Source organism: Rhinopithecus roxellana, chromosome 15, assembly GCF_007565055.1.
Source record: "Rhinopithecus roxellana isolate Shanxi Qingling chromosome 15, ASM756505v1, whole genome shotgun sequence".
NCBI classification, from domain to species: domain Eukaryota; kingdom Metazoa; phylum Chordata; class Mammalia; order Primates; family Cercopithecidae; genus Rhinopithecus; species Rhinopithecus roxellana.
Genome location: NC_044563.1, coordinates 118,762,662 through 118,779,479, shown reverse-complemented (window position 1 = coordinate 118,779,479; position 16,818 = coordinate 118,762,662). Strand labels below are relative to the sequence as shown.

Sequence of the window (16,818 nt, the reverse complement as noted above, 5' to 3'; positions counted from 1 at the left end):
GCCTTTCCATTTTTAAAAAATCCTTTAAAAATATATGGTACAATAATGTCCTGAATGATGCTTCCCTACATTTTTAAATTGAAAAGACCTATGTGAGCAGTCATTTCCCTTTGGCAAACAAATGAGGTTTCTCATGGATTCAATTTATGCGGCAGACAGAAAAAAAATCCTTTGAAAGACAAATACATTGTGTGCTTCCTGCCAATAAGGATGTAATACTTCCTCGTTTTAGTTAATGAAAAATAACACATACTTTCAAAGTTCTGTAGACTCTAAAAAGAAAGAAAACACTCAAATGAGTCACCTATTTCCACATTCGAGGCTCAGAAGCTATATAAATTTCTGCAGTCACTAGCAGAAAACACCAAATCAACCATAGGTCCAAGAACAATTGTCTCTGTATGGCAGCTATGCGACTCACCGTGCTATGTGCTGTGTGCCTGCTGCCTGGCAGCCTGGCCCTGCCGCTGCCTCGGGAGGCAGGAGGCATGAGTGAGCTACAGTGGAAACAGGCTCAGGTATGTCACAGCCCACTTACTTGGGGTTCCATTCTTTTGCCATCTACATTAAGAAATGTGTTTTTCAATTATTTCCCTTCCCATGTTAGCATTGCAGTGGAATTTTCTTTGGGGTAGTTTTTCTGATTATAAAAGCAATATATGTTTTCATCAAGTAGCCATTAAAAGCAGGTTTCAGAGTCTGCTCTAATCAGGCTTGAGTTCCAACCCTCCACTCACTGTGTAGATAGACTCAGGAAGGTCATTAAACTTCTGCAAGTTTCAGGTTTCCAATTTGGAAGTTGGAGATAAGCCTGGTATCAACCAAATGAGGGTGTTGTAAAGCATTTAACGCAATACCTGAAACATTGTTTAAATTAAGTTCTTATTTTTATTTATTATAACGAGATTCTTTTTCTATAGCATACAGAATATTGCCTCTTAAGATACAATTTGTAAATATACTGTTTGTATATTTACAAAACTGTTTGTAATGGAGATATTTGAAGTCAGAAAACATGGATAGAAGTTACAACTCTCCAAGAAGTCAATGACGATAGACAAGGCATTAACTTTTGACTTTGTTTTCTCCTGTGTCCAGCAGAAAAAAATAATACTATGTGTTTTATACCACACGGGGTACTCTAGTAAGTAAATGAGGTGATAACAAAACCGACTAGCATGTATGTAACAATTGTAGATTATAAAGTACTTACATATACATTGTGACATTTAATCCTTAGTTCTATAAAAAGAGGAAACCAAGGTTAAATTGATTCATATACTTATTAGTGGTAGAGATAGAAATCAAGGACAAGTGCTTCTGGTTCAAAAATCATGTTCTTTCTAATATGCTTCTTAATAAGCAGTCTAATAAATATAAGCAGTCTACTCATTATTATTTGGTCAACTAATGGGATGATTACTCATAAGTATTATTTGTAAATTTAGGCTTTAAGCATAAGAAAAGTCAATTTTTAATTCGCATTAAGTTAGACTTTTAAAAAGTTCCAGTTATAATAAGTTAGATTGAACCACATGAAGTTACTAGTATTTAACTTTTAAAATCTCCAAAACAGCAATTTTATATGGTTCCACCTAATGAATTCTCCAGAAAGAGTACTTTGCATTTAGTTTCTTTACTTAGAGTGTAAGTTAGCAGAAACTTAGAGTTTCTTTACTCGGAGGGATGTTAGCTAGGTTTAACAAAAAACAGGAAAAGTCATCTCAACAAAGATTTACCACATCTCACATCCAGAGGGTGTCTTGGTAAAGTCTGTAGCTCTAGAAGGGATTAAATGGGTTATTTGTTTTTAAATAAAGGATCAGTTATCAATTGTCATGGATGAACATAAGTATTTGTTGTACTTAATGAGACAACTGTTGGCAACAGGAAAAAAAGTTACAATATTAATAAGATTTCTTACATAAATTGCATATTCCTGAGCTGTCCTAAGACAGGTAACCATTACCATCTACTCAAAATAAACTGCAAATTAGTGAGTCAGTGTTTAAATCATTTTAACAACAATACTATCAGGCATCATATAACCCTACACATGTTTCTAATGTATAGAAGTTAGAACACTTAAGTTCAAATACTGGCTCCTTCAGTTACTCACGAGGTGATCTTATGCAATTTATTTCACTTATCTGAGCTGTGTTTCTTCATATATAAAATAGGGATAACAATGCCATACTTGTTTCATAGGGTGGTTATGAGGTTTACATAAAATAAATACATGAGTGCCCGGCACTAGTAAGTGCTTAAAAATGTTCCTGTGAGGTTGCTATTGTTAGTTCCTTCACTTTTGTTGTTGTATTTGTGCTGCTGGATTCCTATTATCATATCCAGATACTGAGAACCTTTAGAGAAATTCCCAGGAACCCAACTTTGTGTGGAATAAACCTGGGAGACCTACTGTATACTACAATATCCCAAAGTGGGTTTGACTAGAGATTTACCAGCAGAAAGAGGGGCTGGGAATGGAATGAGCAGAAAGAGGGAAAAGAGGGCCTAGGAGTCAGGAAAGTCAAGTCCAGTTCTGCTACTAATTTAAGGTGTGAACCTGGGCACATAAATCATTTAGTTGCTATAAGCTTTGGTTCCTTCACCGGATTATTAAATTGAACTACTTAATAATTTGCTAATATCTTTTCCCAGAGCTAAAATTTTAAGACCCTTTAACTTTTAGCTGGAACCACATCTCAGCTGGACCTTAGAGAGGGCTGGTTGACCTCAGATTTCCCCCACAGGGTCTACGATAACACTGAGAGAAGGTCCCAGTTGTACCCCTGAGGACAGACTGGTACATGCTTCCTGATTGCTCTTATACACATCTGGGCTTTATAAAGTGTATACTGTATTTCTGCCCAAAACATTTAAAGGGATTTTTTAAAAACTGAGGGATTCTTTTGCTCATGAAATGGCATGCCAGTGCTTCATTAGCAATATTAAATTTTCTCCTCACTAATGCACACTTATTTTACTCAGTGACTATGTAATTATTCTGTCTTCAGGTCATTATTTGAATCCACAGGAACCAAAGGCAAGAGATGTATAAGCTTCTAAGATAAAAGAAGATAATAAACAAGAACTATAGATTAATTACTCTCTTTTCAATAGGACTATCTCAAGAGATTTTATCTCTATGACTCAGAAACAAAAAATGCCAACAGTTTAGAATCCAAACTCAAGGAGATGGAAAAATTCTTTGGCCTCCCTATAACTGGAATGTTAAACTCCCACATCATAGAAATAATGCAGAAGCCCAGATGTGGAGTGCCAGATGTTGCAGAATACTCACTATTTCCAAATAGCCCAAAATGGACTTCCAAAGTAGTCACCTACAGGTTAGTTCTGCTCTGGCTCATTTTGGCAAAAACAATAAAGCCTGTTTCCTAAGAGGTCAAACATTGTTTTCTTGTTTGCTACTAGGATCGTATCATATACTCGAGACTTACCGCATTTTACAGTGGATCGATTAGTGTCAAAGGCTTTAAACATGTGGGGCAAAGAGATCCCACTGCATTTCAGGAGAGTTGTATGGGGAACTGCTGACATCATGATTGGCTTTGCACGAGGAGGTAAGAAAGATTCCTATAGGCTAATCCTGTGTCCTGTTTTGTTTGTTCATGGTTTATATCAGTGCTCTTTTCTTATGAGGATGATTGGTAGATAGATAGATAGATAGATAGATAGATAGATAGATAGATAGATAGATTCAGCAATATTATTATAATGTTTATAATCTGGTAATATAGAGCCAGTCTTTATAGTAGCAGTTGGCAAACTAGGACCCACTGAGCCAAATCCAGCCTACCTTCTGTTTTTGTAAATAAAGTTTTACTGGAACACAGTCAGGATCCTTCATTTCCCTTTTATCTATGACTGTTTGGGGTCAGGCTGCAACTGTGACAGAGATGACAAAGCTTAAACACTTGTTATCTGATCCTTTACAGAAAAAGTTTGCCAATCCCTGTTTTGTAATGTGAATTATTATTTATATGTACAGTCAAGAACTGCTTAACAATAGGAATATATTCTGAGAAATGAGACCTTTGGCAATCTTGTCATTGTGCTAACATCATAGACTACACTTACACAAACCCAAGTGATACAGCCTACTATCCAACTAGGCTATATAGTATAGCCTATTGCTCCTTGGCTGTAAATCTATACAGCATGTTACTATACTGAATACGGTAGGCAACTATAACACAATGGCAAGTATTTGTGTGTCTAAACATATTCAAACATTGAAAAGGTAATGCACTGAGCTATGACATTATCACAGCTACTATATCACTAGGCTATAGGAATTTTTCAGCTCCATTATAGTCTTATAGGACCATTGTATATGTGGTCTGTTGACTGAAAGATCATTATGTAGAACATGACTATATGTTTACAATATATCGAGCTAACATCAATATTAAATCAACAGAGTTGTAGCTTCCAAAGTCCTCAAGAGGCCCCTGAGAAGTGGTATATAACCTGTTGCTAATGCCTTTCATGTGGCAAGGAAGTAGGAAATGGAAACTTTCATATTAAAGAACTTAAAAATATATAACCCAGCAGGGCGTGGTGGCTCATGCCTGTAATCCCAACACTTCGGGAGACCGAGGCAGGTGGATCATCTGTGGTCGGGAGTTCAAGACCAGCCTGGCCAATATGGTGAAACCTCGTCTCTACTAAAACAAAAATTAGCTGAGCATGGTGGCACATACCTGTAATTGCAGCTATTTGGGAGGCTGAAGCATGAGAATCGCTTGAACCCAGGAGACAGAGGTTGCAGTGAGCCAAGATCACACCACTGTATTCCAGCCTGGGCAACAGAGCAAGACTATGTCTCAAAAATATATACATATATATATAATACATATATATTGTATATATACAAACATATATGTGTGTATATATAAAATACATATATAGTATATATACAAATATATGTATATATAAAATATATACAAATATATGCAAATATGTATATATTTGTATATAAACCCTTTTTTAGTATATGGGTTATATATGTGTGTGTGTGTGTGTGTGTGTGTGTATAAAACACATATACATAAACTGTTCCTAATTGCTAGTGTTTCATGGTGCAACTTTAGAGAAAAATGTTGCCCATTTAGGTCTGTTCTATGTGGAACTGTCCAGCTACTGTAGCTGAAATTTGAACTTCAACCCACAATATTGAAAACGCTGAAGAAAATGCTATGGGAAAGCACTCATCATAGCACTACAAGTTTTTTAAGAGCTAAACTGGACTGGCCTCATACCACCTTGAAGATAACCAGCTCCGCATCACAAATTAAAGGACTATCAAAAGCCATTTTAAGAGATCTTGAGCATGGCTCTCTAAGAGACTATTTACTATGCCCACAAAGAATAAGCTAGGTTTTTAAGGAAAAAAACATATGAAATGGTGCACAAATTACCTGCCAAATGCAGTACTCATATTCATCCTCCCTCCCACCACCCTTTGGCAGAGCAAAGTGGTCAAATTTAACAAAAGCTTAAATGCAACCCTAAGTTAGATATAACTGCATTTTAAGTCCTATATCCAGTAGGCTTTCAATATATGGTGATAATCAGTGATGAGCAATGGTTCTGTGAAAGGAAAAAGTATTTGGGCCAAGAAAGCACCCCAACTACCCTGTGAATGCAACCGACAGCGTATAAAAATGCCAGCTACTTGGACTGGGCTGCTTTTTTTTTTTTTTTTTTTTTTTTTTTAATTTATTTTTTGAGATAGAGTTTCACTCTTGTCACCCAGGCTGGAGTGCAGTGGCATGATCTCGGCTCACTGCAACTTCCACCTCCCGAGTTCAAGCGATTCTCCAGCCTCAGCCTTCCAAGTAGCTGGGATTACAGGCATGTGCCACCATGCCCAGTTAATTTTTGCATCTTTAGTAGAGACAGGGTTTCAGCATGTTGGCCAGACTGGTCTCAAACTCCTGACCTCAGGTGATCTGCCCACCTCAGCCTCCCAAAGTGCTGGGATTACAGGCATGGGCCACCGTGCCTGGCCTGCACTGGGCTGCTTCTTCTAGCCTCAATAATCATATAAACTGAAAAATAAAATGACTGGAGAAAAAAAATCAGTCACTAAGAACAATCACTCCATTTTCTTTCAGCTCATGGGGACCCATACCCGTTTGATGGGCCAGGAAACACGCTGGCTCATGCCTTTGCACCTGGACCAGGTCTTGGAGGAGATGCTCACTTCGATGAGGATGAACGCTGGACGGATGGTAGCAGTCTAGGTATAGCATCTCATGTCTCTTCTACTCCACATCCTTTTTAAAATCCTGGACTTACACTAAGTTAAATAATTATTTTAATTTATAATAAGTATTGAGCCCTTGCTAAGTGCCAAACACTGTACTATATGCCTGAAATGCATTATTTCATGTAATATACTCATAATGCTACACATACAGAAGACGGACACTCAGGAGTCAAGCAGCACTGGTGCAATTTGCTGTACATCTACCAATTACTCTGTGTCATTGGGCAAGTTATTGAATCTCTCTGAGCCTCAGTTTCCTCCTCTGTGGAATGGGAATATAAATAGTTCCCACATCAAGGATTCTTTAAATTAAATGGGATAATGCCTATATAGTGCCTGGAATATATTAATAATTCAATAAATTATAGCTCTTCCTTCATATTTCCAAAAAATACATGCCCCAAATGGAAAAGAAAGAGAGGTAGAAACTATGATATTTAAGAAGCATATGTAATTCTGGAATTATTCACTATTTTCCAAAAAGAACCAGCTCCATGACTTAGTCTATCATATTTATCATTTTACATAGTAGGATATTATAGGCACATCAGAGAAGTCATGCAGAAGACTCTGGCAGAAAAATCCCAATTAGAGACAATTTAAAAAAAAAAAAAAAAAAGGCTACCAACTGGCCCTAAAAGGGAAATGTGTCCTTGTGTTTGGCAAAGGGAATCACCATAGCTTGCTGCCTTGCTTTGAAAATCTATGTAAAACTGTGATGCTGCCTCCCATTCACATCTGGCATATTCTTTTCATTCTTCTTTGTTCCCACTTAAGGTAGGTTAAAGGCAGCTTCCTTCAATTCAATGCTACATCACCAGAGCTCTGGCCACTCCTCCAACTCACAGGCTCACACCTTCCGCATACTTGGAAAGCCTTTCAATGAGTTTGCAGGAGAGCAAAGGATATATGTGATATAAGTTAGTGAATCAAAATGAAAGACAAAACCCAGCATTGCCTGGAGATCCTGCCTTTCAATCTTCGCTTTCTCAAAGTGAACTTTCTCTCTTCTGATATCCAAAGTCACTAACATTTATTGAATGGCTGTGACTTCCCAAATATGGAGAAACTCTAGTTATCATGACAAATCTATAGGGCAGGATTTACTGTCTCTGTTTAACAGGTAAGAAACTGACACTCAGCAACATCAATTAATCTGTCCAGAGTTGTCCAGCTAGTAAGCAGTAGAGCTCCATTTCAAACCTAGGTCTTAGTGCTTTTAAAGCCTTTGCTTTCCACTGCAGAGTATTGCTGCCTGAATGAAAGAAGCAAATAAAAAACATTACACATTTTTAAGAAGCAGAAGTAGTGATGATATTAAAGTACTCCTTTTCTGATTATCCTTCTAACCGCTCTCCACTTTTGAAAGCCTAGAAACAAATAAGTAAGCTACCGAGGGCTAAAAATTGGGTATTTTTCTTTAGTTATTTAAATGATGATATCATATATTATATGTAATATTACAATAATATATGCAGCTATTTTTATCATTAGTTTCTCACTTCTTCGGTTGTAGGAATTAACTTCCTGTATGCTGCAACGCATGAACTTGGCCATTCTTTGGGTATGGGACATTCTTCTGATCCCAATGCAGTGATGTATCCGACCTATGGAAATGGAGATCCCGAAAATTTTAAACTTTCCCAGGATGATATTAAAGGCATTCAGAAACTATATGGTAATATTTATTATTTCAAATAAGAGGATTTCACATTTTCCTTTTAGAGTGGGGTAGGAAAAGAAAGGCTAGGAAGTGGGTATTTACCTGGAAAACCACACTGGAACTTATATCAAAAAGCCTATTAAGGGGAGGAACTGGGGACCTTAGATACTTAAAATATAACTAGGCTGTGTTATACCATGAAGATGTTGATTGTGAGTTTCAGTAACATAGTATAATGTGGTAAAATTACGCAAATGATATTGTCAAGATTTTCTTCAAGCTGCCACCCACTGCTCTTCCTCTCTCAGTTTAAATAGTTTATTTAGGAGAGTGTCCCCTGTAGGGGTGGATTGAAGGGACAAAACACCTTTCTTCATAGCTGCCCACTCCTCAAGATTCAACCCTAAATAATTAAAAGTGACCCTACTATTCCTGTTTGCATACACATGCAGAGAAAGTGGTTAACCACGGACAGAAACTGCTTATCATTCCTGGTCTTGATACTTATATATATCCCATGTCCCAATCTATGCTTTTTTGGTTTAATCAAGTTCCAAATTCAGTTTTTTTAAGAAAACTGGTTTGGATTTACTGAATTGAGTCAGCCAAAAGTAGAATTTGAGAAAGAAATCAAAGGACAAGAATAAAAAGCTCTGTCTCTGGATAAAAGTAAGGAAAGTAAGGTTCACAGAGGCTAAGTGGACTGTCCAAGGTCATGTGACTGCCAAGTGCATGAGCCTTGATTCCAAGAGAGGGCTAAGTGACTTCATACTCTTTCTACTACATATCCCTGCCTATCACTGCCCAGTAAGCTTTTTATCCTAGTAAGGATAAAAGAACACAGAATGGGCCGGGCGCGGTGGCTCAAGCCTGTAATAGCAGCACTTTGGGAGACCGAGACGGGCAGATCACAAGGTCAGGAAATCGAGACCATCCTGGCAAACACAGTGAAACCCCGTCTCTACTAAAAAAAATACAAAAAACCAGCCGGGCGAGGTGGCGGGCGCCTGTAGTCCCATCTACTTGGGAGGCTGAGGCAGGAGAATGGTGTGAACCCGGGAGGCGGACCTTGCAGTGAGCCGAGATCGCGCCACTGCACTCCAGCCTGGGCGACAGAGTGAGACTCCGTCTCAAAAAAAAAGAATACAGAATGACATCTTTAAATCAGCAGATATAACTAAACCTAGCCAGTAAAAAAGATCAGGATGAAGAGAATACACTGCAAAAAGATTATATAAGACTCTTCGAATGATCACATGAGCAACGAAAGTGCTTCCACATAATAGAGGACTGTCCTCAAGGAAGAAATATTTCAGTAAGACACTGGATTTAAGATATCAGTTCAACCTAGCATTTACTATAAATTAGCATGTCCCAAAATGTATTCTCAGAACACTAGTCCTACAGGGTGATTCACAAATAAGGCGACTATGGAGAAATAAGTTCAAGAAACTCTACTATATTTCAGGTACATAGAATATTGGAGAGTATAGACTATTGAACAAACGTTTAACCCAGTGTTTCCTAAATTATAATCCTTTTTATGGGTCTTAATGAGTCCCATAAAATAGTACTTCAGAGAACGCACTTTGGAAAATGCTATATAACTATTCCCAAAGGATCTGACTTAACGAACCACTGCTGTCCAAACGATTCACAAAATGCTGACTATTGTTGGTAACGCTATCACCAAGAAAACTGAAAATACTACCCTCCCCTCACAGAAAACTGTGAAACTCATGGAATATTCTACAGCAGTCTGTAAATATTTTAGAACCCTAAGAAAAATACAAAGAGACTAAAGAAGATCCGAGGCATACTGATTAAATTTAATAGGAAGAAAAGAGACTAGTGCATTAAAACCCTAAGTATTAGACAAAAGGGCACCCCTGGTCAGAGGTGGAAAGAAGTAACTTCTGGACAAATGGAAACAGAATTTAATTATGTAGGCTGTAAATGTAGAGAGTTAATCTAAAACATAACATGAGCAGAAAACATAGATTCCAAAGAAAGTGATTAAGATACAAGATTCCTAATGCTATACTCAGAATGATAAAAATAATAGCTGACTGGGCACGGTGGCTCACGCCTTTACCCAGCAATTTGGGGGGCTGACGCAGGTGGGGATCGCTTGAGGCCAGGAGTTTGAGACCTGGGCAACATGGCAAAACCCCATCTCTACTAAAAATACAAAAATTAGCCAGGCATGAAGGTGTGTTTCTGTAATCCCAGCAACTCGGAAGGCTGAGACATGAGAATTGCTGGAACCCAGGAGGCAGAGGTTGCAGTGAGTCAAGATCACACCACTGCACTCCAGCCTGGGCAACAGAGTGAGACTCCATCTCAAAAAATAAATAAATAATAGCTAACATGCATTGAGTACTTGCAATATTTCAAGACTTCACATGGATTGACTCATTTAATTCAAGAATTCAATGAGACATTATTATCCACATTTTACAGATTTGTAATCAGATGCTAACAGAGGTTAAGTAGTAAACTACCTAAGGTCACTCAGCTAATAAACTGGTAGAGACAAGATACAAAGGTACCTGAGCCCTGGGCCCACACTCCAGTCAATCCTGCCTTCTTAGCCTCTGGAGGTTGTTCTTCAGAATCTTTGTCCCAGGCACACAGAACTGGGCTGAGTGAATAATAGATTATACTTTCTGTGATATTTCCTTTGTCTGTATAATCTTAGGATGGTTTTTATGCATTTTCTACATATCAGAATGTTCTTTTTTTTTCTCTCAATAGGAAAGAGAAGTAATTCAAGAAAGAAATAGAAACTTCAAGGAGAACATCCATTCATTCATTGGATTTTATATCATTGTTGCACAATCAGAATTGATAAGCACTGTTCTTCCACTCTGTTTAGCAATTATGTCACCCTTTTTATTGCAGTTGGTTTTTGAATGTCTTTCACTCCTTTTAAGGATAAACTCATTTATGGCATGACTGTGTCTTACTCATCTATACTAGCAGTGGGTAGATGTCAATAAATGTTATGTACACAAATAAATAAAATGTTTATTCCGTGGTAAATTTATTTATATTTTGGAGCACTCTTTCTATGGCAAGTGAAGACATACTATACAATGAGAAGAAAGACTAGGACAAAGAAAGAATCCCACCACACTATTTTGGGGTCTTCTGCTGCACCTCACCCTTCCACCCAAGAGGGAAAGTGGGAGCTCCACCTCTTTATTGTTCACTAGTGTGACCCAAAGTTACACTAATTTCCCCTTACCTTTGTGGCCCGTGCTCTCACTCTGAGTCCCCTGGAAAGTCCAATTCTTCCCACAAATGTCTGAGAATTTCCAACAACTTAAGACTTACCACCTCACCATCACTTCCAGCTCCAAGTTCCTACCTTCCCCTCACCTCCTGATTTTCGTGCAATCTCTCCTACTGCAGCCACTCTCCAGGTTCCCTTCCCTTTTCCCCATGCCAACCCAGATATTGGTCTCACCCTGTTCTCTTTGCTTTCTACAAACCAGTGCTACAAGGCTTTAATGAAAAGGTAGGTGTTGCTGGAGATTTGCATAAATAGTGGAATTTTCATAAAATTGAACAAAACTAAAATTGGATGTTTTCCCCATCCTTCAAATCTTTTTTTTTTGGGGGGGTGGGGGGGAGACAGAGTCTCATTCTGTTGCCCAGGCTGGCTTGCAGTGACATGCGATCTCGGCTCACTGCAACCTCCGCCTTCTGGGTTCAAGCAATTCTCCTGCTTCAGCCTCCCAAGTAGCTGGGATTATAGGCACGTGCCACCATCCCTGGCTAATTTTTGTATTTTTAGTAGAGATGGGGTTTCACCATATTGGCCAGGCTGGTCTTGAACTCCTGACCTCAAGTGATCCACTGGCCTGAGTCTCCCAGTGCTAGGATTGCAGGCATGAGCCACCGCACCCAGCCCAAATCCTTTACTTATCCCAGATCAGGAATTTCTCACGGGCCACCTGCTTCTGCAAGCTACAGTCTCCTACCACCTGTCTCCCAACTCCTCTTGTCTCTAAACCCCACTCCTTCTCACTTCCCCAGGAACTCATTTTCCTGATGTCCTTCAGCTCAGGTCCTCCCTTTCCACACACAGAAACCCACAGTGCTTCTCTGGGTGAAGCACTCTCTGTGCAGGGTTTAACCTTAATTAGCAGAAAATGGAGCTGGCAAGGGCTTTGCCGTTTCAGCCTTCTCTTTCTTCCTCCTCCTCCACACTCCCAATACCCATGCATGTCTTTCTCTATAGGGAGATGAACAATTGAAATTTACTTTCTTACCAATAAAAATTATCTCTCCCACACATACCCTAAAAGCAGATCAATACCCCAAAATTCAGAACTATCCTGCAGGCTTAGGAAGCCATTCCTAGAATAGATCAAATGAGAGGAGAATCCACAATCCAGGCAAAATATAAAGTGTATGTGAACAAGAGTTCAAAGACCCTTTTAAAACATAAGGAAATATACATATATATGATGCTGGAATGAAAAGGAAGTTATGTCATTAAATTCAAGTTCTTCCTTTTGTAGAAGACAAAACAGAGATTAAATGATTTCCCTAAGGTTCACAGTAAGCAAAAGTGGTGATTTAAGCATTTTGTTGTTTGTTTAACTCTTTGTATTTTGATTTTGGACAGCAGGAGGCAGTATCTATCTTGCAGCTAAAGTGGATATCTATTGTTTTAACCTGCCCATTACCCTACTTTTGGAGACAAGAAACTGCCTTTTCCCTTTGTGTACAATCTTCATGAGATGTCACATAGGTTGCCACAAGCTGCCTGGGCTGAGAGAAGAGTACAGGACCCAAGCTTGGCCTATCAGACATTGTCTCCCAAAAACACTGGAGGGATTATAGGTGGATTCAAACTGGCCATGGGGCTCTGGAGACACTGCCTATTGAATCCTGCACCCAGACAGATTCCCCGAAGTTGCCCTGGGCCCTGTCCTTCTCATAGTTTAGGTGTAGGGCTTCTCTTCCAGATTTACAACTGACTGCACTGCCTTCCAATACATTTTGTCTATTGCTTAAGTTATCCATAGTTAATTCATGTCTGTGGTTTGCAATCCCTGGCACAGTAGCTTAGTTGTCTTTCCTAGGGTATCTGCACATACGGGCTCCGTTCTGTATTTCACCACATACTTCAATCTTCACAATGAAGTAAGCTCTAACAAAGCATAGAAGTAAATAAAACGTTTTTTTCTGATCAAATAGCATAAAACTAACTGGTAAACAGAAATTTTTCCTAGTAAATAAGGACCCATTTTTTTTAATTGTGGTAAAATACATTTAACACAAAATTTGCCATCTCAACCATTAAATGTACAGTTCAGTAATGTTAAGTATATTCACATTGTTGCACAAGAGAAAAAGTCCTTAACCTCAGTACTATTCACATTTTTGACTATATAATTCTTTGTTGTGTCCTATGTATTAAGAATATTAGGCCAGGCACAGTGGCTCATGCCTATAATCCCAGCATTGTGGGAGGCTAAGGCGAGCAGATTGTGTGAGCCCACATATTAAAGACCAGCCTGGGCAACATAGCAAAACCTTATCTCTACAAAAAATTTGACAATCAGCCAGGCATGGTTGTATGTACCTGTGCTCCCAGCTACTTGGAAGGCTGAGGTGGCAGAATTGCTTGAGTCCAGGAGGTCAAGGCTGCAGTGTGGTATGACTGTACCACTGCACTCCAGGCTGGGCAACAGAGCAAGACCCTGTCTCAAAAGAGAAAAAAAAAAAAAGAATGCTTGCAGTTACCCCTGGCCTCTATGCACTGATGCCAGTAGAATATCCTCAGTTCTCTCAACCAAAAAAGTCTTCAGACTGTACCAAATATCCTCCAAGAGGAAAAATAGTCCCCAGTTGAGAACCACTGAGCTAAAGAGAATAAACTATTTCATTGTATTATACTTAGCATCCCTTCTACCATTTTCACCCAGGACACTATCATACTCTAATTCTGTACCATCCCATGAGAAAGAAAAACCAGTAAGAGATTAAGGTGACATTGCCTGTTTTTAACACTTATTTGAGGAAAAGATTGCCATATTTTAAGAAATAAATTACCTGAATTCTGGTTGGGCACGTGGCTCATGCCTGTAATCACAACACTTTGGGAGGCCGAGGCAGGCAGATCATTTGAGGTCAGGAGTTCAAGACCAGCCTGGCCAACATAGCAAAACCTCTCTCTACTAAAAATACAAAAATTAGCCAGGTGTGATGGCAGGCACCTGTAATCTCAGCTACTTGGGAGACTAAGGCATGAGGATCACTTGAGCCCAGGAGGCAGAGGTTGCAGTGAGCTGAGATCACGCCACTGCACTCCAGCCTAGGTGATAGAGTGATACCCTGTCTCAAAAAAAAAAAAATCTGTATTCTAAAGCCAGGGTACTATGTATTTATAGAAGTCCATAAGACTTGGGTGCATTTTATAAATTGCTTGTTATTTTTCTAGTTTTAAAGTCAATAAACTCTAGTTTAAGAAAAAGGTCTTAGATGAATTTGTCTTCCCTCCCTTCAAAGATTCCATTAAGCAGTAGTGAAGGAATAAAACAGAACAGGAGGAGATCTGCAATGGACAAGGGATTTCAATCAATTTCTGTAAGATCTAATACAGCTGATACACAAAACATATCAGCCTCAGCCTAGGATGTACAAAGAGGCCTACAGTGAAAATGGGAGTTAAATTGTCCAACTCCTGAGAGGCTTTGAAATCTCAGTTAGAAGGTTTAATGAAGGCAGGGTGAAAAATGATATCAGGGAATTAACTGTGTATGTGTACATGCCTATAAGACAATTAACTTCATTTCATCCCTTTAACAAAAATGGCAGAGGGCCAGATGTTCACTTCCAGGCAAAATAGCAAAGGGTTCTTTGCTAAATAAGATTTTTAAAAAATTTGAGAGAGAACAGGACATTTAAATTGGGTTCTGTGCCTGTGAACAAAATATCCATATTTTGGCTTTGAGGTTGGGAATAGGGAAATCTCCATCCATCTGCTTATCCTAACTTAAATGTACCAGTGAACAAGAACATCCACGGACACCAAGCCCCTAGTCAGCTTTCTTATTGCATTGTTCTGTGGTGGACAGGTGTAGGCAAATCTACCCACAAAGGCTGAGGAACCTGTGGGACTGAAGAAAGAGACTGACAAATCCAGTTTCTCAGAAAGAAACATTCAACAGTGACTTACAAACAGAAGCCTTATCTTGGGCAGCCATAAGATGAGAGGGTAGCTTCCTGCACCATTACCCGCAGAACCAGTAGTCACGTGCCATAGGGAAAGGGTATACATACTTCAGAAGGGACAGGTAGGACAACTGTAGCACAGTAACATTAAGGTTGTTTTGACCAGAAATTTATGGTTAAGTACCTACTCTTACACAAGGAATAATAAATAAGCTGGAAATCTTGGAGGCCTTCCCAGAAGCCCAGTTAATGAGAAATTAATATGGTGGATTAACATCCAAGATGGAATTGCTTTAGTCTCCACGCCTCTTATTAAAATGAAATGGGGAACAAAATAATAGCTTGTAAAAAGAAAAGGTGATACCAAAAAAATTCATCCCAGAAAAAACAGAAATAATTTACAGAATAGAAGAGGTATGAGAAAAAAAAAAAAATAGGACATTCTCACAGAAATTTGGGACATTACATACGTGAAAAACAGTAACTAGCCAGGTGCGGTGGCTCATGCCTACAATCTCAGCACTTTGGGAGGCCAAGGTGGGCGGATTGCTTGAGGTCAGGAGTTCAAGACCAGCCTGGCCAACATGGTGAAACCCCATCTCTACTAAAAATACAAAAATTAGCCAGGCGTGGTGGCAGACGCCTATAGTCCCAGCTACTCAGGAGGCTAAGGCAGGAGAATCGTTTGGACTCAGGAGGCAGAGGTTGCAGTGAGCTGAGATCGTGTCACTGCACTCCAGCCTGGGAGACAGAGTGAGACTCCATCTCAAAAACAAAACAAACAACAACAACAAAAAAAAAAACAGTAATACCAAGATTGCATTAAAAAGTATCAGAGAATAAGCTGAAACTCTTCAAAATTGAATTTATGATTGTCGAGAAAGAAGTATAATATTAAAAAGTTGGAAGATAAGGAAAGCCACTCAGAATGAAGAGCTGACAGACAAAAAAATAGAAAATAGCACAGAAAAAAGAAGAAGAAAAGATCAATTCAGGAGGTCCAACACCCAACTCTGTTGGCTCTGAAATACTTGACTAAGCTAAATTTTATTTCCCAGAATTTCTAACTCTCTGTTTCTTGTTAGGGCTGGCCAAAAGAAAAATCTACATGGAATTTGGACCATGGAAGTAAAGCAATACTTGCTCTACCAAGGTTGATACGAGTCTGGTGCTGTGCAGCTCATGCACACTTTCTTGGTTCTGCCCGTTCACATTGTGAGCACAAAACACTGCAGGCCCAGGGCTCCAGCTCCCACATTATCTCTTCCTTCAACTTCTCCAACTCCTGAGCTAGGTCTGAGTGTTATTCCACACAATAATACTAGTATCTACCACGGGGCACCCACGGAAGCAAGGTTGGAGACTTAGCAACAGGGAGAAGCCATCACAAGTACCTGTGATAGAAGGAGAGAGGTTCCAGCTTGTTACTCACTTCACAAGTCCCAGGTGTCCTGCTCTCCCCACTTTACTTCTATCTTTTAACCCCTAACACCTGTCCTGTAACTTCAAGCTCAGCACCAGATGCAGAAGAAACAGCCAAATCAAGATCATTTTACCAGCTCCCACAACGGTATGAGGATAAATCCCTATAATAAGTCCCTTATTTTACATCATTCTTAGTGATTCTGCTCCTCTCATTGAACCTTGTCTGCTACAACAGCCA

The 16,818-nt window shown here is 39.1% G+C and overlaps 1 protein-coding gene across 1 annotated transcript; it reads left to right on the top strand.

The window, feature by feature from the left end:
- The first annotated feature begins 364 nt into the window (after nt 1-364).
- Nucleotides 365-11,010, top strand: MMP7 (matrix metallopeptidase 7). Its single transcript, XM_010379058.1, has 6 exons — nt 365-518; nt 3,124-3,350; nt 3,436-3,584; nt 6,144-6,272; nt 7,815-7,976; nt 10,719-11,010. Exons 1-6 carry the CDS (start codon nt 402-404, stop codon nt 10,745-10,747), a joined length of 813 nt encoding a protein of 270 aa, XP_010377360.1. The 5' UTR covers nt 365-401; the 3' UTR covers nt 10,748-11,010.
- The last annotated feature ends 5,808 nt before the right edge of the window (nt 11,011-16,818 follow it).

Bases quoted from the DNA above. Each gene is read 5' to 3' on its own strand.
- MMP7 (XM_010379058.1), top strand. From the start codon at position 402: ATGGCAGCTATGCGACTCACCGTGCTATGTGCTGTGTGCCTGCTGCCT. The intron at 3,351-3,435 runs GTTAGTTCTGCT...GTTTGCTACTAG, and splicing joins TCCAAAGTAGTCACCTACAG to GATCGTATCATATACTCGAG. The intron at 3,585-6,143 runs GTAAGAAAGATT...ATTTTCTTTCAG, and splicing joins GATTGGCTTTGCACGAGGAG to CTCATGGGGACCCATACCCG.